At 37.7% G+C, this 22,874-nt stretch overlaps 1 protein-coding gene across 1 annotated transcript in view; it reads left to right on the top strand.

Annotated features, from left to right (window-relative positions):
- SGCE (sarcoglycan epsilon) overlaps positions 1-9,946 on the top strand; it is a 66,603-nt gene extending 56,657 nt beyond the window's left edge. Inside the window, exons 10-11 of the mRNA XM_028119199.2 lie at positions 6,883-6,926; positions 9,727-9,946. Of these exons, the coding sequence (XP_027975000.1) occupies positions 6,883-6,926; positions 9,727-9,743 (61 nt within the window). The 3' untranslated portion in view covers positions 9,744-9,946. The remainder of the gene's footprint in view (positions 1-6,882; positions 6,927-9,726) is intronic.
- Positions 9,947-22,874: the final 12,928 nt, after the last annotated feature.

Here is a 22,874-nt window from a genome sequence, read left to right as displayed (position 1 = left end):
GCATAAGGACATGGCTGAAAGTTTATTTTGGCTTCTAAGCAAGACTCAAGGACATTATAAGACTTTTCAAAGCTTTCCTTCAGAGCTACATGGAAATTTGGTTGGGTCTTTTAAACAAGTCAATCCAGGAGGTTTAGAGAACCTTAGAAAAGTGTGAGGTAAAGAGGATTCAGTAACAGTTGTATGATGAGGGGCTGCCACCGTAATTTGTCAATTACACAGTAATATTTTCTTTTTGGTACAGTGCTTCACAGGATCTAGACTGGCACCATACTTTAGACAGCAAAAAAATGTTTAATCATTTGCAGATGATAAAATTAAGGCATGGATAAGAGACAAAGCTAAATTAGGTAAAAACTGAGATTAGATTATTTGCCTACCTTGCTATTAAGTCAAAGATAATGTAGTCATTGAACTCAGAAGGATCTCTGATCCAGGTTACAGGCAAGGGATTGAATAGGTCATGGAAAGGGAACCTGGAGAGGGACCAGGAGATGGAGCATATGCTCAGAAGGGACAGTTTCATTTTGTACAGTGCTCCTTCTACATTCCAGATTACAGAGACAATATAAACAGGCTGTTAAAATGATCACATAGTCAATTTAGTTTGGTCTTTGCTAATGTGTTTATTAATAACTGTTTTATTTTGGAATGATTTTCGAGGTTCAGAGAAGTTGCAAAGATAACACAGAGAGTTTCCAGAGATCCCTCACCCACTTTCTCCCATTGTACCTTTGTCAAGACTAAGAAACCAACATTGGTGCTTTACTATTAAGCAGACTTCAGATTTTTTTTTTTTAATAATTTGAGATTTCACTAGTTTTTTTTTTTTTAAAGATTTTATTTGAGAGAGAGAGAGAGAGAGAGACAGCCTGAGTGGGAGGGGCAGTGGGAGAGGGAGAGAGAGAATCTCAAGCAGACTCCCTGCTGAATGAGTGTGGAGCCTGACTCAGGGCTGGATCCCAGGACCCTGATCTCGTGACCTGAGCCAAAACCAAGAGCCAGAGGCTTAACTGACTGCACCACCTAGCCGCCCTGTGAGATTTCACTAGTTTTTCTCCTAATGTCCTTCTTTTTGTTCCAGGACTTATGTCAAGGACACAATAATTGGCATGTCTCTTTACTCTCCTCTGGCCTGGGCAGTTTTTTAGACTTTCCTTGTTTCCCCATGACCTTGATAGTCTTGAAGAGCACTAGCCACATATTCTGTGGAATGTTCCCCATCCCCTATCACAGTCAGGCTTTTTGCATCTGTACTTAGTTATCTTTGCAGTTCAGTGAGCACATGTTACCATTAACAGTAAGAACTTTTCTCTTTATAAGCTGTCACCTCATTTCCATTCATTGCTGGAGATTACATTATAAAATAATTCTTTTTTTAAATTTATTTTCGATTTATTTTTGATTTTCTGAGAGAGAGAATGAGAGAGTACGGGAGCAGGGTGGGGAGGGGCAGAAGGAGAGGGAAAGAGAGAATATTAAGCAGGCTCCATGTCCAGCAGGGCTCCATCTCATGACCCTGAGATCCTGACCTGAGTGGAAATCAAGAGTTAGATGCTTAACCAGCTGAACCACCCAGGCACCCCATAAAGTAATTCTTAAAAGTAAATCTGCTTTGCCCAAAGAATCATTGTTGTGATTAGGAGTTATCTTTTTGACCAAAGATTTAACTTAAAATACATTACAGATTGACTGATGTACCTTGAAAACAAAACTTTGTAATGATTTGAATGAAGAAAATCAAATTCCAAGTCATAGAATTTTAGGTCCTAAAAGGTATGTTGAGAGAGAGTCTAGCCTGGTTGTTTCCAAACCAAGCTGAAGATCACACTCACCTGTGGAGCTCCTACAATGCAGATCCCAGGGCCCTAGGTCTACGGATTTGGAATCTGGTGGACTTGTGAGTCAGGTGGAACAGGAAAAAGGGTTGAGAATTCCCAAATAAAATACTTGATGGAGCTAGGTTTGAGGATTTGGGAAAGCCAGCTTGGTGTTTCTTTTGGGGGTGGAGGTGGGGAAGGGGTTGTTATTCACATTCCTCCACCTGGAGTTTTAAAAGGGGAACAGTGTCTCCTGATTCCTCCCTAAGACGTATGTACAGAAGAAAAGTGTGAAAGGGGACGGTTCGGGTGCTTGATGTAGAGTGTGGGGACTGTTTGTGGGTTTATACTTACCAGCTTCAAGACTTTTCGCACCTCTTTCAGTTGCCTGAGGAAAATGGTGTAGAGAAGTGAGAGATGAGTACTGATTAGTACTGAATGGGATAGAGAAATGCAGAGCCTCAAAAAATGAAAAACCACTGGGAAATTGTGATTTTGCACTTTTATGGGAGGCATTGGCTAGAGAATTTCAGATACTCAATTTTCTGAAACGGAATTTATTCTAAAATGTGTGATATATTAGGTGTTTTTTTAGGGGGTAGATCTGCCTCCTTATTACTCTTTTCTCATACCAACATCAATATCAATCTATTTTTCCTGAGTGGGAGGCATCCTCATAGAAGATTTTATGTAATGAATAATAGGGAAAGGTGCCCAAACATTTTCTAGAAAGATTTTAATTGTCTATATGAAAAATTTCCTTATTCATTATACTAAACATGGTATCTAATCCAGAGTAATTGGGTCTCCCTCAAAACAGGAGGTAGGTTGTGCTTAATCTTTATAAATTAACGAATATAAAACTAGAATTAAGTCTTCTAATTAAAGATATAGTAACAAATCATTTTAACTCTTGTCTAAAGTATTTTTCCATTTGTCTTCCCCTGGGTAATAATGAGAACTAACTATGGTAAAATTTCATAAATAAAAAATCAGATTTCAATGAAAGTTAATATCAGTTGAAGAGATTGTTTTAGGGGACCAATATAATGGTTTCCTGTTGACAAGAAGTGTCAAGCGGCCAAGGATATTTCAGAGCCATTGACGTTGTTTTTTGTTTTGTTTTGTTTTGTTTTAATTCAGCAATGGATGCAATATCTCTTTGATAGCTTTTGGTTCTATAGGTTTGTACTGCTTCAGTTTAAAGCCATGGTAGGCTTGCTTTTGGCTTTATTCAAGCAGGAGAAAATAACTAAAATAAATAAATAAATATCTCCTTTCTCATTTATGTTCCATGTATGTTCTCCACTGATTTTAGTTAAAATTAGGTTTTGAAATTAAAAATTATAGTGATGTTTTCCAATTTCTCTGTGTCCTTCCTTCCTTAGTCCAAATAATGGCCTGGTTCTTTAGTAAAAGTAAGTAAGGGGTCCAAATCGGCATTTTTGTTGGAAAAAAATTATAGAAAATTCAAGGGTTAGGCAACATCAATTTTGCTGAAATAATTGGGAAATTCCAAAAATATACTACTATAGTTAAATACATTACTTATTGTTAAAGGGCTCCATACTAATTCAAAAGAGAAGTGTTTTGTATTCTACATAGCCAAACTAATGTCATTTATTTTCAACTCTGGCACAGATTCTGTGGCTTAATGCAAATCACTTAACCTTTCTTTGCTTTTGAGTCTTCCAGCAAGTTGGAATAGAATGTTGATAATCATCAACCTAACTCATAGAATTACTCTACAGGATATCCAGGAACATCAAATTACCTTAAAATGGTTGTACAAATAATAAATAATTGTGTCCTCCCCCCAAATCACTTATTTATTAATTTGCACGTTATTACCTTTGCTTCCTTGAAGAATAAAGTTTGTGCAATGGCCAATTTACATAATTTTCTATTTAAATGCATGCAATTAATGGTAGTAAAATTAGAAAATAATTAATGCTAATAATTTAGAGAACTCCAGTTTTCTTAAATCTTTTTTCCTCTGTAATGTAGTTTACACATAATAATCTTTCCATTAGTCCATTAATAACGTAATTATTGTAAATAGTTTTATGACTTTGTAGAGGTCCTTTCTTTGAAGGTTTATTGAGCTTCTATTTGAAGTCATCCCTGCTCTCTTGTGTAATTGCCTTCAGCGGTGTGTTTTCACCAAAGATGGAAATGCTTCCATTTTCTCGCTGTCTGGTCTGCTTGACTGAAGCAGAGTTACTCCTGAGAATTTCTCCAGTATCCCTGAAGCAGTGCTCTCATGAGGTAACTCCGTTCAACACTTCAGTGGAATTCACACTTCAAGTATGCCCATCATGGACATTTGAACCCTCTGACACTCACAGGCTCACCTGCAGTCACAGGTTTGGGCCCCCACCCACAAAAACAGAGCCAGCTCTGCCCACCCAGGAGATGCTGGGGATATGTGCTTCTCCATCTATTTCTTGTCGAGCACCTTTTTGCACATAGAAGCACTTTCATAGAACTCATCCATAGTTCAGTTGAAGTTGCAAGTAGTGCATGTACATGGCTCAAACCTAACCAATTGGGACATGCACTGCAGGTAGTTTTAAATCCCTAAACCAAAGTCCCACCATTACTTTCTCACAGATCTCCAGATTTCTTGCTACCTTGTGTGTGGCACTTTCTCAACCAACCGTTCTCCTCGAACCTAGCCAAGCCCATTCCTACTTAGATGGTTTAGTAGTGTAGTGGAAGAGGAAAAAAATCAGGGGCTAGAAAAGAAATTACAGGGTGGAGATTGACTTTGATCAGTGGTTTTCAAACTCTGTTCCACAGAAGGGTTAGTTGGGCTGAACAACGGGAGTGAGGGGGCTTCCAACTACTAGCCAAATATTGATTTTGATTTGGGGCTTTTGAAAGCTTTCCTTGTCATCGTCAGTATTTTTGTTTTGTCAAAATGTATTGATTTAATCCATTGATAGGCTAGGTAGAGCTAGAGGTGATGGGAAATGAAGCGCACGCGAGCGCGCGCGCGCGCGCGCGTGTGTGTGTGTGTATATAAGATGTGCTGTAATAGCTTCTAATGTAGAATAGATAGGCCCACATTAGTTGTACCTGAGAAGTTAAAACAAAATTCATATCCCCCTCCCAAATGCCCATGAAATTGTGTTTTGACTTCTGTATTAAAGATATTTGTTTTCCCACCTTTAACTCTAAAACTTATTTTTTCTGTGGTTTATAAATTAATCTTTTTACTTCCATGATCAAAACCAGTATAAATACATTGTATGAAATACTGTAAGAATAAACAAGCATATAAAATACTCCATGAGACCACACAAGGATAAGTAGGGTTGTTAAGTAATGGCAAACAAGAATATAATTATTGGGATGAATTATTAAGTAACTTCCTCGAATTGAATTGGAATTGATTTTGTTATTTCCTTAACAATATATTTAAAATGGAGCTGAAAATCTAAAAAAATTACTTGAAGTCATTAACATTCCTATAGATTAATTTAAGAGTTTAAATAGTATTTAGCCTTTATAGCTTTCCACTTTAGATCACTGTATTTGGAACATAATATTTGCCTGCCTGAAATGATTCAGATCAATGGTTTTCAACTCTCTTTCTTGGAGGTTTCTTAGAAATGCCTTAGGGGCCAGCATGTGGGGCAAAAGAAACAAAGCAGACGGGATTCCTGGCTCCCTTGTTTCAAACCAGGCAACCTCACATTTATCTCTTTTGTACATCAAGAGTTCTGCTTAGGATTTCAATTAAAAGGAATTCCATTGCTGAAGAGAAACAAAAAAACTGAAAACTCCTGGCTTGGATCTAGCCCTACTCTGTAGTGAGGGGCTGACTCCTAGAATTTCTTCCACACAGAATCTCAACTGTACATTTTTGCAAATCAATTTTAATATCAAAATTTGAAACTAAATGAGTATGAATGTTAATAAATATGTGTATTTTCTGTGAATCTTTCTAAGTATCTGCACTTTTGCACGTATTCATTCAAAAATTATTTATTGCATGCTTACTGTTGGGGAGACTGAACAAAAATAAGGGGTTCTTACTGGTAAGGCACTTTAACATTATGTGATGAGAAATACAACAATCAGCAATGTACAAAACCATATGAAATGGTAACCTAATGGGGAGGCAGTGCTTAGAGAGTGAGGAGGCTAGAACAAGTGGTACTTGAGGTATTTTTTAATTAAAACAAATAATAAGTTAAAAATTCTTCATTAACATTCTTTGTGGAATAGTTTTAAATTATAAGACTAACCGTGTCCATTGTAACAAATTTTAAGTTGAGTTTGCAAGGACAAATGGGAGCTGGTTGGGTACAAGAGATGGTCGTGGCCATGGTGGTGGTGCTCCATGTAGGGACCAGATATATTGATGATCTTCTGGGCCAAACTTAATTTGCAGGTAGGCATAAGGAAGTAATGAAATGTGTGTTGTTTGAATGACATAATCGGCGTTGTGTCTTAGAAGATCATCTGACAGCAAAGAGTTCCCAAGATTGGGATGGGGGAAGGGAAGGAGGGAGGGTTCGATGATGACTTCTGCATCTTGACTCTACAGTTGGGTGGATGGCCCATGTCATTCCCTGGGCAGGGAGAGAAGAACATAGCTTTGGCATAATGAGTGAAGATGGGTATGTATGTTGTTCTGTGAGAGTATGTGAGCGTATATGTATGTTCTAGACCTGAATCTGAAAGTGTGTGTGTTCTTAAGCACAAGTCCTGGAGTCCCTGGATTCATATCCTTATCTGCCCTTAGCTATGTAGCCTTGGACCTCTAAGCCTGTTTCCTCATCTGTAAGTTGAGAAAAATAATACCTACCTTTTAGGGTTGTTGTGAGGTAGAACATAGCATTTAATAGGAGCTTTATGAATGTTATCAAATATTATTATTTATCTTCTTCAGACCTTAGGTTTCTCGTGCATAAACTCATGGGGGTAGGCTGGGTTAGATGATTTCTGGGGATCTTTTTAGCTATAAAACTTTTCATTCTAGTATGTCTGCTGTCTGTTTGCATGTGTATAAACAAACACAGTTTTACTCAAAAATACCAATCATTTCTAGGAACTTGCAACATCAGACTCAGATTCCCCAACAGCAGACTACAGGTAAGTACTAAAAGTAGTAAGTTGATATTAATGTATGAAGCTAACAGATTAAAAGATTATTATAGGACCATGTCATTTATGAAGCTTTAGCTTCATCAAGTAAGGCAAATCAGTTGTGTCATTCCTTAATCAGAGTTGGAACCTTAGAATAATAGCTTAGATTATTGCATAGATTGCCATCAGAGTGATAAATACAGGGTAAATGATCTTAGAGCAAAAGCATCCATGGAGGTCCTGTCTAATTAAGGAAGACTGAATAAAATCCCCTTCCTTCAGCGAAGCTCCCTATTCTTCCCCTTGGTATGAAAGATTCTTAGCTTGGATGCATCCAGGATTTGTCTCAGTAAGTGAGCAGCTTGAAACTGACTCTTACAAAAGGAAACCATTGTGACTAATCATTGAGGCTTCAGGGGGATAAATGAGAAATGGTTGGCCTGGTTTTAATGCCACTTTAAAAAGCTGTTATAACATGACCAGTGACAACAAGATGGCGGACGATTCTCCCTTGACTATTTTATTTCCCTAAGACTTGCTTTCTTTAAGTTTATTTCTTTCAAGTGTCCCTAAAAAATTTCCACAGCCAATTATTTCATTCATCTCGGTACCAAGTAGATAACTTATTCATGATTGTCTTCTAATTAGTGGTTGATTCCTAGTTCTAATTGCCAGGCAACCAGTAATGCCTTTTGTGGCTCTCTTGGAAAAGCAAGAGAAGTTTTAAAAATGTAAGTTGGATGTGGAATTCTGAGTATGAATAGTGGTATTGTAGTAGGGAAGCTATTAAGTAAGTCTCTTAAAAACTTTAGGCACATATAGAAATTTATTGGATGTTTTTATTCAGAAATTATTTTCTCTATTACTGCTTTCGGGAATTTAAGGAGATTTTCGTTTGACAACTTTTCAAAGATTTGAGGCAAGTATAATAAAGTTGTTCATCAGATTTTAATTATGAGATAATGTTTATCAGAATTTTCTCCCACAGTTTTGATCACTTGTTTTAATTAAATGCTAACATGTTTCAACAAGGGTGTTCAATATATTGATGTGGTGGTGCTACTGTGTAAGCATTCAGGAGATTGATGAAGGAATAAACTTTGTTATAAATATCTGTTACCTAAAGAGCAAAGACAAAAACACATCCCTCTTAACACTAATTGCCTGGCTTTTTTTTTTTTTAACAAGAAAACATTTAAAGGAATATTTCTACATTTCCCTCATTAAATTCATAGACTTCTAAATCTTCTAAGATGCCTTTCCTCTGATTCTTAATTATTTCATGCAAGGAGTGAGTAGAAGGAGACAGTTTCTAGTTAAACAGTAAATAACTTATTTTTGTGTTTTAAAAATCCAGATTTTACTTATTCTCCCATTAGAGGAAATAAGGGAGCCTGAATAGATGATATTAGAGAGACATATTTGATAGTGGTATAGATTTTCAGCAAGCAGACTTGTTAATGTGCTAGTTTTTAGTAATAGGCAGCATTTCCAACTGTAAGGACAATTTATGCTGAGCAAATGGGATAAGAGCCAAAGAATTTCCCTAGGGGAATTTTAGGCTGTTCAACCCAATTTTCTAGATTATTTTTCTAAAACAGATTTTGGGGAGCAGGCATTTTGCTTGAGTCAAGGAAGCTTTGATCTCCTTTTTAGTTAATATGATAGCCTATTACCTCCTTGTTTTCTTATATTTTTCTGTGATTTGGAGCACATTATTGACTAAAGTGCACTAGCTCCTCTTGGTTGTTTTCTTCTTGTCATTGTTGTTTTCGATGAGTCCCCAAAGCATTTAAGTGCTAAAGGGAGAGAGACCACCCTAGCATTTTTTATAATTATAATAGATTGTTGTGTTTCTGCCTCTGATAAACGTACAACCAAATAGAGTTATGCCTCCCGGAGAGAAGAACTGAATGGGCAGGTTACGTTCCTTATTCCCATTCCGTTTGTTTGAATGAAAAAATAGTTTGTTTCTCAGTTTCCAAGTTATTCCGCTCTGTGTTCACATCCATGGATTTAGGGCTCTTTATGTATTTTCCTGGGTACAACAGCTTTTCTCTCACTCCTTCCTGGTCGCCCCGGTACCACAAAGAAGCAACCACATTTGAAATAATAATTTGCTTTTTCCAACCTCAAAGCACTATGTAAGGTCACAGTTTTCTTTATGAAGGTAATTTAAGCACAGGGCTTGTCTCTTGGATACCAAGTAATTTTATCTCTAGCTACTTGTATGGAATTTTTCGGGAAGAGTATATTTTGAAGTTTGTTTTATTTAGTTAGTTGTTTTTTGTTTTTTTTTAAATGATCACCCAAAGTTTAAGAAATGAACTAGCTGCTGGTGTTGTAATCCTGGACTTAAGCACTTGCTGGGATAATAGAGCAGTTACAGGCTGACATTAGCACTGCCTTTTTGGACGAGGCCCAAGCCATTAGGTTCGATGCCCCTTCAGGTTTTCTCATTTTCTTTGCCCTTCCAGCCCACACAATATTTTCTAAAAAGCTGCGATTAACAGGTACAGTCATACATCCCGCAGTCAACCCCATTCTTTTTGTTTATTGTGGGAGGAAGTTTCAGACCATACCTTCTGAGAAGTACAAACCATTACGTCTTTGGCCCAAGAAGGAGAGGACTGATTTAGAATTTTTTCCTTTTTTTTTAATGCAGAGAAATAATGTCAACATGATTATTTTAAATTGCATTGAGAAGATAGAAAATTACTCCTTGTCATACTTTGTTTTGCTCAAAATCTAAAAAGTGTCCATGCCCTGACTAACTCATGCCCATGTTCGTTCTTCCACACTCCAGGTAAATGGTATCCCTGAAGAAAGGAAACTGACTGAAGCAATGAATTTGTAATAAGACAGCATAGCAGTTATATCTCATTTCTTCTCTTCTCCACTAACGCATGAGCTTTTCTGGCATATGGTGTGCATGTCGACAGTATTAAGTGTGTAGCAAATAACACAATATAACTTTCATTTTACTAATGTATTTTTTTTGTACTTAAAGCATTTTTGAAAATTTGTAAAACACCGATGACTTTATATTTGTTACAAATAAAAAGGGACCTTTAAAATAAATATTATTAATGAAGCTTAATGTCGGGTGAAATTTATTTCAGAAAATATTTGATTGCCTTCTATATGGTAGGAATCTTCTGTTGCTAGGAACAGGTTCATGTGGTCGTTCTTTATTCAGTAAGATTTTATTAAGCACGTTCTATAAATATAGAAAAATGTCTATGCTCTGTGTTCCAAGGGAACAACCCATTTAAATAGTGCTATTATCCTTATGGCATGTCTCAAATCTGTTCTTTTATATACTACTACTTGGAGTGTTTTAAGGTAGACCAGGTTGTAAGAATTATGGATCTGATGATACCTCGTTTATGAAGGATGGCCCTGGGCTGCATAATTACCTGTTTCCATTATCAGATACTTGTTTTTAGAAGCAAGCCAGGAGCTATTACTCAAAAAGAGAATAGTTACCCGCTGTTAGTGACATGAATTAGCTCCAAACCCCTGAGTTCCCCTGTAATGACACTACTTTCAAGGCTTTCCTCCTACCATGGTGGTCTGCTTCATGCGTCTTGGATACTATTGGTTAAAATGTGGTTATCAGGCCAGCTCGCAGGGCTACTTTTTTTTTTTTTTTTTTTTAATAGACTAGACCAGCTAGAAAACTTTCTACTCTGCTCTGGGCAGATTTCTGTGTTACTTGTTAATTAGTCAAAGGACACACAAATGCTATGTAAATCTGATTCCAAAATCTAAAAAGATTCCCTGCTAGCATTGTTTGCAACAATGTCTCTTTCACTTAGGGGGAATATTCTATCATGTCCTTGGCATTGGAACCCCCCTTCCTGCCTGCCCCCCAACGCCAAGGACATGATAACTTAACAAAGGGTGTAGGTTCTTTGATTTCTTAAAGATTTATATTTTTATTCCTTCCCAAGACAAATAGAGTGTTGCTACTTGCTATTCTTCAGGACTTACCAGCTTGAGGTTGTAAATATATTGGGTCAGGTTCAAGTCCTAGGAGGAAAGGTTGCCATGACTCCAGATGACTAGATTGTGACACGGTGGCAGAGAACTAACAGACTGTTGCTCCTTCCAGTGAAATCAAGCAGGAACTTGGAAGTCCAAGTAAACAGGAACAATAATACGTGATCCACAAATAAGGAACTAGAGATCAAGGGTTAGGAACTTTATTCATCTCTTCTAGGAAAGAGGCCACTGTGGAGGTTGGAAAATGCAGTTGGAGTTAGCATTGGGTTTTTGCACTGAGCATATTAAGGGATGGAATAGGATAAAAATTATTGGTCAGCATCTCACAAATTGGCAATAATTGCCTTAATCTCTGCAATTCTCTCTGAAAACGTGATCTTGCCTCTGACTTAATATTTTGATGGGGACTAGCGATGTTGAACATTTTTTCATGTGTCTGTTAGCCATTTGTATGTCATCTTTGGAGAAGGTCTGGTCATGTCTTCTAACCATTTCTTGACTGGATTATTTGTTTTTTGGGTGTTGAGTTTGGTAAGTTCTTTATAGATCTTGGATACCAGCCCTTTATCTGATATATCATTTGTGAATATCTTCTCCCATTCCATGTGTTGCCTCTTAGTTTTGTTGACTGTTTCTTTTGCTGTGCAGAAGATTTTTATCTTGATGAAGTCTCACTAGTTCATTTTTGCTTTTGTTTCCCTAACCTTTGGAGATGTGTCTAGCAAGAAGTTGCTGTGGCCAAGGTCAAAGAGGTTGCTGCCTGTGTTCTCCTCTAGGATTTTGATGGATTCCTGTCTCACATTTAGGTCTTTCAACCATTTTGAGTCTATTTTTGTGTATGGTATAAGGAAATGGTCCAGTTTCATTCTTCTACATGTGGCTGTCCAATTTTTCCAACACCATTTTTTGAAGAGACTGTCTTTTTTCCATTGGACATTCTTTCCTGCCTCATCGAAGATTAGTTGACCATAGAGTTGAGGGTCCATTCCTGGGTTCTCTATTCTTTCTGTTGATCTATGTGTCTGTTTTTGTGCCAAGACCGTACCATACTGTCTTGATGATTACAGCTTTGTAGTAGAGCTTGAAGTCTGGCATTGTGATGCCACCAGCTTTGGTTTTCTTTTTCAATATTCCTTTGGCTATTTGGGATTTTTCTGGTTCCATACAAATTTTAGGATTATTTGTTCCAGCTCTGTGAAAAGAGCTGATGGTATTTTGATAGGGATTGCACTGAATGCGTAGATTGCTCTATAGCATAGACATTTTAACAATATTTGTTCTTCTAATCCATGAGCATGGCATTTTTCCATTTCTTTGCAACTTCCTCAATTTCTTTCATGAGGGTTCTATACTTTTCTGAGTACAGATCCTTTGCCTCTTTGGTTAGGTTTATTCCTAGGTACGTTATGGCTTTTGATGCGATTGTAAATGGTATCATTTCCTTAATTTCTCTTTCTTCTGTCTCGTTGTTGATGTATAGAAATGCAACTGATTTCTGTGCATTGATTTTGTATCCCGCCACTTTACTGAATTCCTGTATGAGTTCTAGCAGTTTTGGGGTGGAGTCTTTGGGTTTTCCAAATAAAGTATCATATCACCTACAAGAGTTTGACTTCTTCTTTGCTGATTTGGATGACTTTTATTTCTTTTTGTTGTCTGATTGCTGAGACTAGGACTTCTATGTTGAACAACAGTGGTGATAGTGGACATCCCTGCCATGTTCCTGACCTTAGGGGTAAAGCTGTGTTTTTTTCCCCATTGAGAATGATATTTGCTATGGGCTTTTCATAGATAGTTTTTATGATATTGAGGTATGTTCCCTCTATCCCTACACCGTGAAGAGTTTTAATCAAGAAAGGATACTGTACTTTATCAAATGCTTTTTCGGCATCTATTGAGAGGGTCATATGGTTCTTGTCCTTTCTTTTATTGTAGTGTATCACATTGATTGATTTGCAGATGTTGAACCACCCTTGCATCCCAGGAATAAATCCCACTTGGTCTTGGTGAATAACCCTTTTAATGTATTGTTGGATCCTATTGGCTAGTATCTTGGTGAGAATTTTGACATCCATGTCCATCAGGGATATTGGTCTGTAATTCTTTTTGGTGGGGTCTTTGTCTGGTTTGGGGATCGAGGTAATGCTGGTCTTGTAGAAAGAATTTGTAAGTTTTCCTTGCATTTCTATTTTCTGAAACAGCTTCAGAAGAATAGGTATTCATTCTTCTTTAAATGTTGGGTATAAATCCCCTTGGGAAGCCATCCTGCCCTGGGCTCTTGTTTGTTGGGAGATTTTAGGTTACTACTTCAATTTCCTCGCTGGTTATGGGTCTGTTCAGGTTTTCTATTTCTTCCTGGTTCAGTTTTGGTAGTTTATATGTTTCTGGGAATGCATCCATTTCTTTCAGATTGCCTAATTTCTTGGCATATGGTTGCTCATAATATGTTCTTATAATTGTTTGTATTTCTTCAGTATTGGTTGTGATCTCTCCTCTTTCAGTCATGATTTTATCTATTTAGGTCCTTTCTCTTTTCCTTTTGATAAGTCTGGCCAGGGGTTTATCAATCTTATTAATTCTTTCAAAGAACTAGCTACTAGTTTTTTGTTGCTCGGTTCTACTGTTCTTTTGGTTTCTATTTCATTGATTTCTGCTCTGATCTTTATTAATTCTCTTCTCCTGCTGGGTTTAGGCTTTATTTCCTGTTCTTTCTCCAGCTCCTTTAGGTATAAGTTTAGGTTGTGTATTTGAGACTGTTCTTGTTTCTTGGCAAAGGCTTGTTTTGCTATATACTTCCCTCTTAGGACCACCTTTGCTGCATCCCAAAGATTTTGAACAGTTGTGTTTTCATTTTCATTTGTTTCCATGAATTTTTTTTAATTCTTCTTTAATTTCTTGGGCGACCCATTCATTCTTTAGTAGGATGCTCTTTAGCCTCCATGTATTTGAGTTTTTTCCAAATGTCCTCTTGTGATTGAGTTCTAGTTTCAAAAGATTGTGGTCCGAAAATATGCAGGGAATGATCCCAGTCTTTTGGTACCGGTTGAGACCTGATTTGTGACCAAGTATGTGATCTCTTCCGGAGAATGTTCCATGTGCACTCAAGAAGAATGTGTATTTTGTTGCTTTAGGATGGAATGCTCTGATTATATCTGTGCAGTCCATCTGGTCCAGTGTGTCATTCAAAGCCCCTGCTTCTTTGTCGCTTTTCCACTTAGATGATCTGTCCATTGCAGTAAATGGGGTGTTAAAGTCCCCTACCATTATTGTATTATTATCGATGCGTTTCTTTAATTTTGTTATTAATTGGCTGCTCCCATGTTAGGGGCATAAATATTTACAATTGTTAAATCTTCTTGTTAGGTAGATCCATTAATTACTATATAGTGTCCTTCCTCATCTCTGATTACAGTCTTGGTTTAAAATCTAATTTGTGTGATATAAGGATTGCCACCCCAGCTTTCTTTTGACATCCATTAGCATGATAAATGGTTTTCCACCCCCTCACTTTAAATCTGGAGGTGTCTTTGGGTCTAAAATGAGTCTCTGGCAGACAGCATATCGATGGGTCTTGCTTTTTTATCCAATCTGATACCCTGTGTCTTTTGATTGTGGCATTTAACCCATTTACATTCAGAGTAACTGTTGAAAGATAGGAATTTAGTGCCACTGTATTACCTGTACAGTCACTGTTTCTGTAGATTGTCTCTGTTCCTTTCTGGTCTATGTTATTTTTGGGGTCTCTCTTCATGTAAAGGATCCCTTCTAATATTTAATATTTCTTGCAGGGCTGGTTTTGTGATTACAAATTCTTTTAGTTTCTGTTTGTCTTGGAGGCTTTTTTATCTCTCCTTCTATTTTCAGTGACCGCCTAGCTGGGTAAATGATTCTTGGCTGCATATTTTTCTCATTTAGCACCCTGAATATATCATGCCAGTTCTTTCTGGCCTGCCAAGTCTCTGTGGATAGGTCTGTTGCCAGTGCAATGTTTCTACCCTTGTAGGTTATGGACCTCTTGTCCTGAGCTGCTTTCAGGATTTTCTCTTTGTCTCTGAGATTTGCAAGTTTCACCATTATATGTCAGGGTTTTGACCTATATCTATTGATTTTGAGGGGTGTTCTCTGTACTTCCTGGACTTGAATGCCTGTTTCCTTCCTCGGATTAGGTAAAATTTGCTCCAATATACCTTCTGCCCACCCCCCCTCCCTCTTTCCCCTCTTCTGGGATCCCATTTATTTTAATATTGTTTCATTTTATGATATCCTTTATCTCTCGAATTCTCCCCTCATGATTCAGTAGTTGTTTATCTCTGTTTTTCTCAGCTTCTTTATTCTCCATTATTTGGTCTTGTATATCACTAATTCTCTCTTCTCCCTCATTTATCCTAGCAGTTAGAGCTTCCATTTTCAATTGCATCTCATTAATAGCCTATTTGATTTCGACTTGGTTAAATTTTTGTTCTTTTTTTTTTTCTCCAGAAAGGGATTCTCTGGTGTCTTCTATGCATTTTTCAAGCCCAGCTAGTATCTTTATAATTGTTATTCTGATCTCTAGTTCCGACATCTTACTAATGTCTGTATTTATTAGGTCTTTGGCAGTCAGTATTGCCTCTTGTTCTTTTTTGAGGTGAATTTTTCCATCTTGTCATTCTGTCCAGAGAAGAATAGATGAACGAGAGAACAAAATACTAAAATGGCAACAACAACCCCAGAGAAATATACACTAAACAAATCAGAAGAGACTCAAAACCAAAAAATAAAACAAGATAAAAATTTTTAAAAAGGATATAACCAGAAAGGTGAACAGAATAGAGCAATACACTGGATCCTGTGTGTATTTTGGCCTGTTTGTTAGAAAACTAGATCCTGGGCGCCTGGGTGGCTCAGTTGGTTAAGCGACTGCCTTTGGCTCAGGTCATGATCCTGGAGTCCTGGGATCGAGTTCCACATCGGGCTCCCTGCTCAGCGGGGAGTCTGCTTCTCCCTCTGACCCTCCCCCCTCTCATGCTCTCTCTCTCTCTCTCATTTTCTCTCTCAAATAAATAAATAAATAAAATCTTAAAAAAAAGCTAGATCCCAAAATTATAAAGAAAGAAAGACGTATATGTGTACAAAAATAAAATTAAATAAAATTAAATGAAAGGATAGAATATAACTGTAAAAATGAAAATTAAAAGAGGAAAACAAAGAAAAGGAAAAAAAAAGGAATATAAACAGGTAAACAGAACAGAGCAATACACTATTTCCTGAGTGTATTTTGGTTCGTTTGTTAGAAAAAACTACATCTCAAAATTGTAAAGAAAGAAAAACTTTATATATATATATATGTGCAAAAATAAAATTAAATATAGTGAAAGGATAGACTATAACTGTAAATATGAAAGTTAAAAAAGGCTTTAACAAAGCAAACAAAAACAAAAAAAAATAAGGAAAAAAGTAATTATGATCAGACAGGTGAAGAGAACAGAGCCTTACACTAGATTCTGGGTGTATTTTGGTCTGTTTGTTAGAAGAAACTGCATCCCAAAATTGTAAAGAAAGAAAAACTTATATATACAAAAATAAAATACAATGAAAGTATAGAATGTAACTGTAAAAATGAATATTAAAATTTTTTTTTAAAAAGAGTTGATAAGAAACTGGTTGAAAGAGAAAAAATTTACATTTGAAAGACTTAAAGAATCATTGTGGGGGGAATCATGAATTCTATATTCTATATTCCCCTAGTGCTGGAGTTTTGCAGTTCTCCTTGATCTATAAACTTGGTCCTGGCTGGGGGATGTTCTGGCTGGTCTTCTGGGGGAGGGGCCTGTTGCAGTGGATCTCAAGCGTCTTTGCCGGAGGCGGAATTGCCCCGCCCTTGCCGGGTCCAGGCTAAGTAATCTGCTCTGGATTGCTCTATGTGGCTTTTGTTCCCTGAAGCCTTTCTGCACAGCTTTGGAAGACGAGAATGAAGATGGCGGCCTCCCAATCTCTGGTCCTGGAGGAGCTAACTCGGGGGCCCTGCTCCTCAGTGGGCCCTCAGGGAAAAGCAGTCAGTCACTCCCATCTCCCCGGTCTCCAGCTGCACTCTGTGCTCACCTGGCCTGTGACCGAGCGTTTCTATCTCTGGCACACGACCCTGCTTTGAGTCTCCAAACCCTGCAGGCTGCTGTCATGCACTCCAGCGCCGCTCCTCCTGGAGGAGGAGGGGGGGTCTCCCCGCATCTGCCGCTTGTTGGGCCTCTGCTTGGAGAGCAGTCGCCCGACTGTGCAATGGTTTGTGGTATATGGCAACCCTGAGCTGAGAGCCCTCTCCTGGGCTCACTCTTTGCACCCAGCTTCCCCACTCTGATGCTTGGGAGCTCTGTTGCATTCAGGCACCGTGGTCTTCCTATGACCCCGTGGATCCTAAGACTACACTGTCCCACCTAGGATTCTGCCCTGCTTCACCACCTGAGCATCTTTCAGGCAGGGAAGTCCCTCAGTGGAGCCGACTTCTAAAAGTTCCGATTTTGTGCTCCAGGGCTCTATCACTTGCCAGTAGCAGCTGGCGGAGACCCCCTCCCCCGCGGTCTATTTTCCCGAATATCGGCTCGGATTCGCTTCTCTACACGTCCTACTTTGCAGAAGTGGTCACTTGTCTATTTGTAGAGTTGCAGCTATTCTTGGATCTCTGGTTGAGTGCACAGATGATCTCTGGTTGAGTTTGCAGAATGATGTGATAGCTATCTAGCTGAATTCCTGGGGCCAGATGAAATGAAGGTGTCCTACTCCTCTGCCACCTTGGACTCCAACTAAATCATCTCACTTTATATTCAGTTAATAGACTGCAGTTCTGCTTAGGTAATTTACCATGTAGTTTTCATCCTGGTGTTTATATTTGTAAAACTGTGGCAGCCATGGGGATGTGCAGCTTGGATCTTCCTTCAGGAAAGAATTTGCCAATCAGCTGCCAAAAGGGTGGTTAACTGCCAGCTGCCAGCTATTAGCACCTTCAGGATCTGCCTTGTCCTTTGAACAGGGAACACTTTTCCTGGGCAGCCACCCTCCGGCCATGGCTGAGCATGGTGTCAGTACTAGGGCCTAGGACTCCTCTCATGGGAAATCTTTACTCTGGAGCTCCCTGGTAGGTTGCCTGAGAGCCTCAGGTTTGCATTGCAGTTGGATGACCTTGCCCAATCATGCTTCCTCTCCACCCGCTCCCCTTTTAGAGAGGTCAGATCTCCATCATAGATTGAAGATTTCCCTTCAATTCAAAGTAATAATAAGGACTGATTAGAGCTCCATTACAAATATAGAACATAAGTCTGTGCCCTAGAATACGTGATCTTTTTGGTAAATATTTTATGTACAAGAAGCCAAAAAGTGTCAATCTTAAAAGTGGATTTTATTGAATCAGAAATCTGCTCACTAGTTACCAACTCAGTAACTAGTGTGTTGTTTGTTTTTGCACCATTCTTAAACAATGTGTAATTCCTTTCTAATCAACTGGGAATCAAATTGATTGCTTTTATAGAAGAAATTCACAAAAGACAGCAATTCAACCGAAATTTTGAATTAGTTTGGTTTCCCCAAAACAGGTTGTAAATTTGGGGATGATCCCAGGAAGCCAGAATATGAAAGCACAAAGATTGAGGAGGTGAGGAGGTTTTGAAGGAAAGCCAACATAGAGTATGTTATTGATCTGGCTATTGTTTGGAAAGCAGAACTCTGTTCTACTGGGGATCCGCTAAGGAACTGTGTAGAATACACCTCAGAATTTCCCTTCAAAGTGACAAGAGATTTAGACTTCATCCACAGACTCACCATCCTGCAGCTGAGTTGCTCCAAGGGACATTAACTATCCTGTACTTCTGGGATTTTGCTGTGAGTGGGCTGAGCAAGATCCTGGTGCTCTGGAGAAAACCCTGGGGAAGGGAAGCTGAGAGATGTTAGGGAAACTCAAAGTGAGAAGAAAGCTAAATAAGCTGTTAGTAGCATGTCTTGATCAAGCAAGGGACACTGCTGGATTTTGCACAGTATCATTGGTATGCAGTGTTAAAAGGCAACTACTATCATCTGACCTTATTGGTTAACGTTTCAATTTTCAGTGGGACAAAGTTATTGACACGTAACCTGTAAGTCAACTTGTGATAGACCTGACGTTCATATTTAAAAGAGAATTGCTTGATGAGTTTTTTGCTCTGTGCTGAAAACTCATGCCAGGAAAGGATGGATTTTTATTTGGGGAAGAATTATTTGGTGAGCTGTGCTGATGTGACAAAAATATCCCTGAAATCACAGTGGCTTAACACAACAAAACACTATTCACTCATATCACAGGTCAGTCTTCCTCCATCCTGCATGCTATATATCTGGAACATATGGTATCCAGGATTTCTATGGGAGAGGAAATGAGAGTTGAAGGGTCACATAGGATGTTTTTCAGAGCTGGGCTTCAAAATGGCTTCCCTCACTTTCATCTATACTCTATTATCTGGCAATATCATGTTCTCCAAAGGTAATTGCTGTGGATGCCGGGAAATGTAGTCTTCCTGTGTACTTAGGAGGAGGAAATGGTGTGGTAAACATGAGCATTGTTTTGCCACACATGTGGACTGGGCAAAACATGTAATTAGTGATTATGAACTAATTGATGTATATAACAAGGAAGGATATAATTACACGAATAAATAGTTCTATCATCCCCAATAACCTAAATTGTGAGTTAGAACTTTCAATCGGAAATAAAAACAACTACTACAAACAAATGGACTAGATAAACAAATTTTGGAGAAATATTGCATTAACTTCTTATAGAAAAATATATGACTATAGGTTCACAATCCCTTATCTGCAATTCCCAAATCCAAAGATTTTAATTTCTTCAAGAGTTCATAGCAAATTTATCAAATGGTAGAATCTGACCGGAACAAAAATGAGGTTTATTTTATCTTTCTTAATCCCACTTGGTATGAGGCTTTGCTATAGAAACATTAACATTTTGTTACAGGGTATTGCCCTTACCCTACTGAGTATGTTACATAATGTAAACATTACATTTAAGGAATCTGAAAATAATTGAATACCAAAATGCATGTGGTCCCAAGAGGTTCCAGTAATGTATTGTAGACTTATACTACTAATTTTGTAAGTGTTATTTTTAATTTTTATATGATGTTTATACAATAAGCTTCTTTTTATTACCTAAATTTGGGGTTCCATGTGTGTTCTTAAAGCAAATTAAATGGTAAAACAATGAGAAAAGATTGAAATAAACTGGTTTAACAGAATAATGCATCTTCTAGTTCTATCTACTGAGAGGATCTAGAAGCAATAATACCTCATGAAACCTTTCACTGAAATTTTGGTTTCTAGGAGCCAGGGCTTCTTGACAAAATGGCTGCTTTCAGGGCCTCAGAAAAAAAAGGATAGATGAGCCCAGAACCCAGAAAATAAGAAAAAGGATAGATTTATCAAAAGAATTCAGGAGCCAGCTAGACGGGGCTCAGCTCACACTGGCCAAATATGAGACAATTACTAAATACAGTAATGTCTTATAATCTATAGATAAAATAAGATCCCTGAAAATATACTTATATAAATGAATGAATGAGTAAACGAATGAATGAATAATGAATGAGAATGGAAAGTACTTCCTTACAGTAGAATGCCAGCTGATGCAGAAAATATGATGGGATCATTTTGCAACCACCACAGAAGCAACTGTTTCACACAAGAATCATGAATAGATAATTATATGGAAACCAAAATCTGGGCACCAGATATTCTAGGGTGCCATTGCTTCTTTTATTTTTTTAAGATTTATTTATTTTTTTAAAGAGAGGGAGAGAGAGAGACAGAGCACACATGGGGGGAGGGACAGAGGGAGAGGGAGGAGCCCAACACAGGGCTTGATCTCAGGACCCTGAGATCATGACCTGAGCCCAAATCAAGAGTCAGACCCTTAACTAACTGAGCCACCCAGTGCCCCTGGGTGTCATTCCTTCTGAGTCCTCCAATGGACAGACCTAGAAAATATACACATGTATATGTGTAAGTACACATCTTCTATCTCTATAATAAAATAGGATATTTACATAGTCTCAAAATATCTCCCTACAATGCAATAATGAATTACTGTATTTGTTTCCTAGGGCGGCTGCAGTAAAGTACCATAATCTGGGTGGCTTAAAATAGCAGAATTTATTGTCTCACAGTCCCAGACACTAGCTATCTGAAATCAATGTGTCAGCAGGGCAAGCTCAGGGGAATATCTTTTCTTGTTTTCTTCCTAGTTTCTGGTGGTTTGCTGGCAATCCTTGGCATTCCTTGGCTTGTGGTGGCAGCCCTTTGATCTCTGCCTCTGTGATCACATGGCATTCTCCCCCTGTGTGTCTGTGTCTCTCCTCTTCCTAGAAGGACACCAGTCAAATTGGATTAAGGGCTGACCCTAGCCCAGGGTGACTTCTTAATTAATGATATCTACAGTAACCCTATTTCCAAATAAGTTCACATTCTGAGGTACTAGAAGTTAGGATTTCAATATATCCTTCCCCACCCTCCACGTTTAATATGTTTATTGCTGAACTGCTTTCAAGAAGGTAAAACCAATTTACATCCTTACCCATGCAAAGACAGTTTGGCAAAAATGACAAAAATAGAAATACTCATTTCTGGTACTAGTTCTAATCAATATTTATATGATTATCACTGAGGATAAACACTTTTTTTCCATAATGTTCTGGTCATCTTCTTTTTTTATTATAGGGGTAAAAATATCAAAATAACATTAAATTTATAATTTCAACCATTCTTAAGTATATATATATGAATGCTAAGTATATTCACATTGTTGTGCAATTCTCTAGAAGTTTTTCATCTTTCAAAATTGAACCCATTATACACTAATATACACTGTATTTACCCATTAGACACTGATTTATCCTCCCCTTTTCCCCAGCTTATGGCAACCATCTTTCTACTTTCTGTTTCTACGATTTTAACTACTTTAGCTACTTGCTGTAATGGGAGTCATACAGTATCTGTCCTTCTATGACTGGCTTATTTCACTTAGCATAATGTCTTTGAGGCTCAACCATATTATAGCTTGTGACAGGATTTCCTTTCTTTTTAAGGTGCTATAATATTTAATTGTACGTCTAGATTATATTTTCTTCATCCATTCGTCTATTAATGGACATTTGGGTTGCTTCTACCTCTTGGCTATTTTAAGTAATGGGGCAAGGAACATGTGCAAATATCTCTTTGAGATCCTGCTTTGATCACTATATCTTAGCATTGGCATGGAGAAAACTGTCACTCTACTGTGAAGATACATGGAAAACATCACTTTAACCAAATGATCAAAGTTACCATCACCAGTGATGGGACAAATTGATCTCATGTGTCTTCTGATATGATGCACCAAAAAGAACCATCATCTCTGTGGTATTCCTGCCAAAAATGCATGCCCTGAATCTAAATCTGACAATATAAAACTTAAAGACAGTCTACAAACTAACTGGCCTTACTCTTCAAAACTATTGAGCTCATGGAGATATAGACTGAGGATCTCCAGATTTAAAGAGACTAAAGTGACATTACAACCAAATGCAATGTGTGATGTTGGACTGGAATTCTCAGCTCTTTTAGAAAATAAATGGTATAGCTAGAGAAATGAATGGATATACAGATAGACATGATAAAGTCAGTGTAGTAAAATATTAACATTTTGTAAATTTGAGTATATGGGAATAGTGGTACTATATTTAAAAGTTTTTGCAAATCTGAAATTAATCTCAAAATAAAAATTCTTAAGAATAGCATGCTAACTATAATATGAAGAATGGATAAAAGGGCAAGAAATTAATGCAGAGGAAAGAAGAGCAACTGTTCAGGAATACAACAGGGAAGAAGAAATGGCTAGAAGTGTTTGTCTTTGAGAAATATTTTGGACACAGAATTAATAGGATTTGCTGACAG

The sequence above is a fragment of the Eumetopias jubatus genome, unplaced genomic scaffold, assembly GCF_037043125.1.
Source record: "Eumetopias jubatus isolate StellerSeaLion01/CBP00866 unplaced genomic scaffold, mEumJub1_p1.0 scaffold_14, whole genome shotgun sequence".
Lineage (NCBI taxonomy): Eukaryota > Metazoa > Chordata > Mammalia > Carnivora > Otariidae > Eumetopias > Eumetopias jubatus.
Note: the sequence above shows the minus strand (reverse complement) of the source record. Positions and strands in the feature narration are given on the sequence as shown.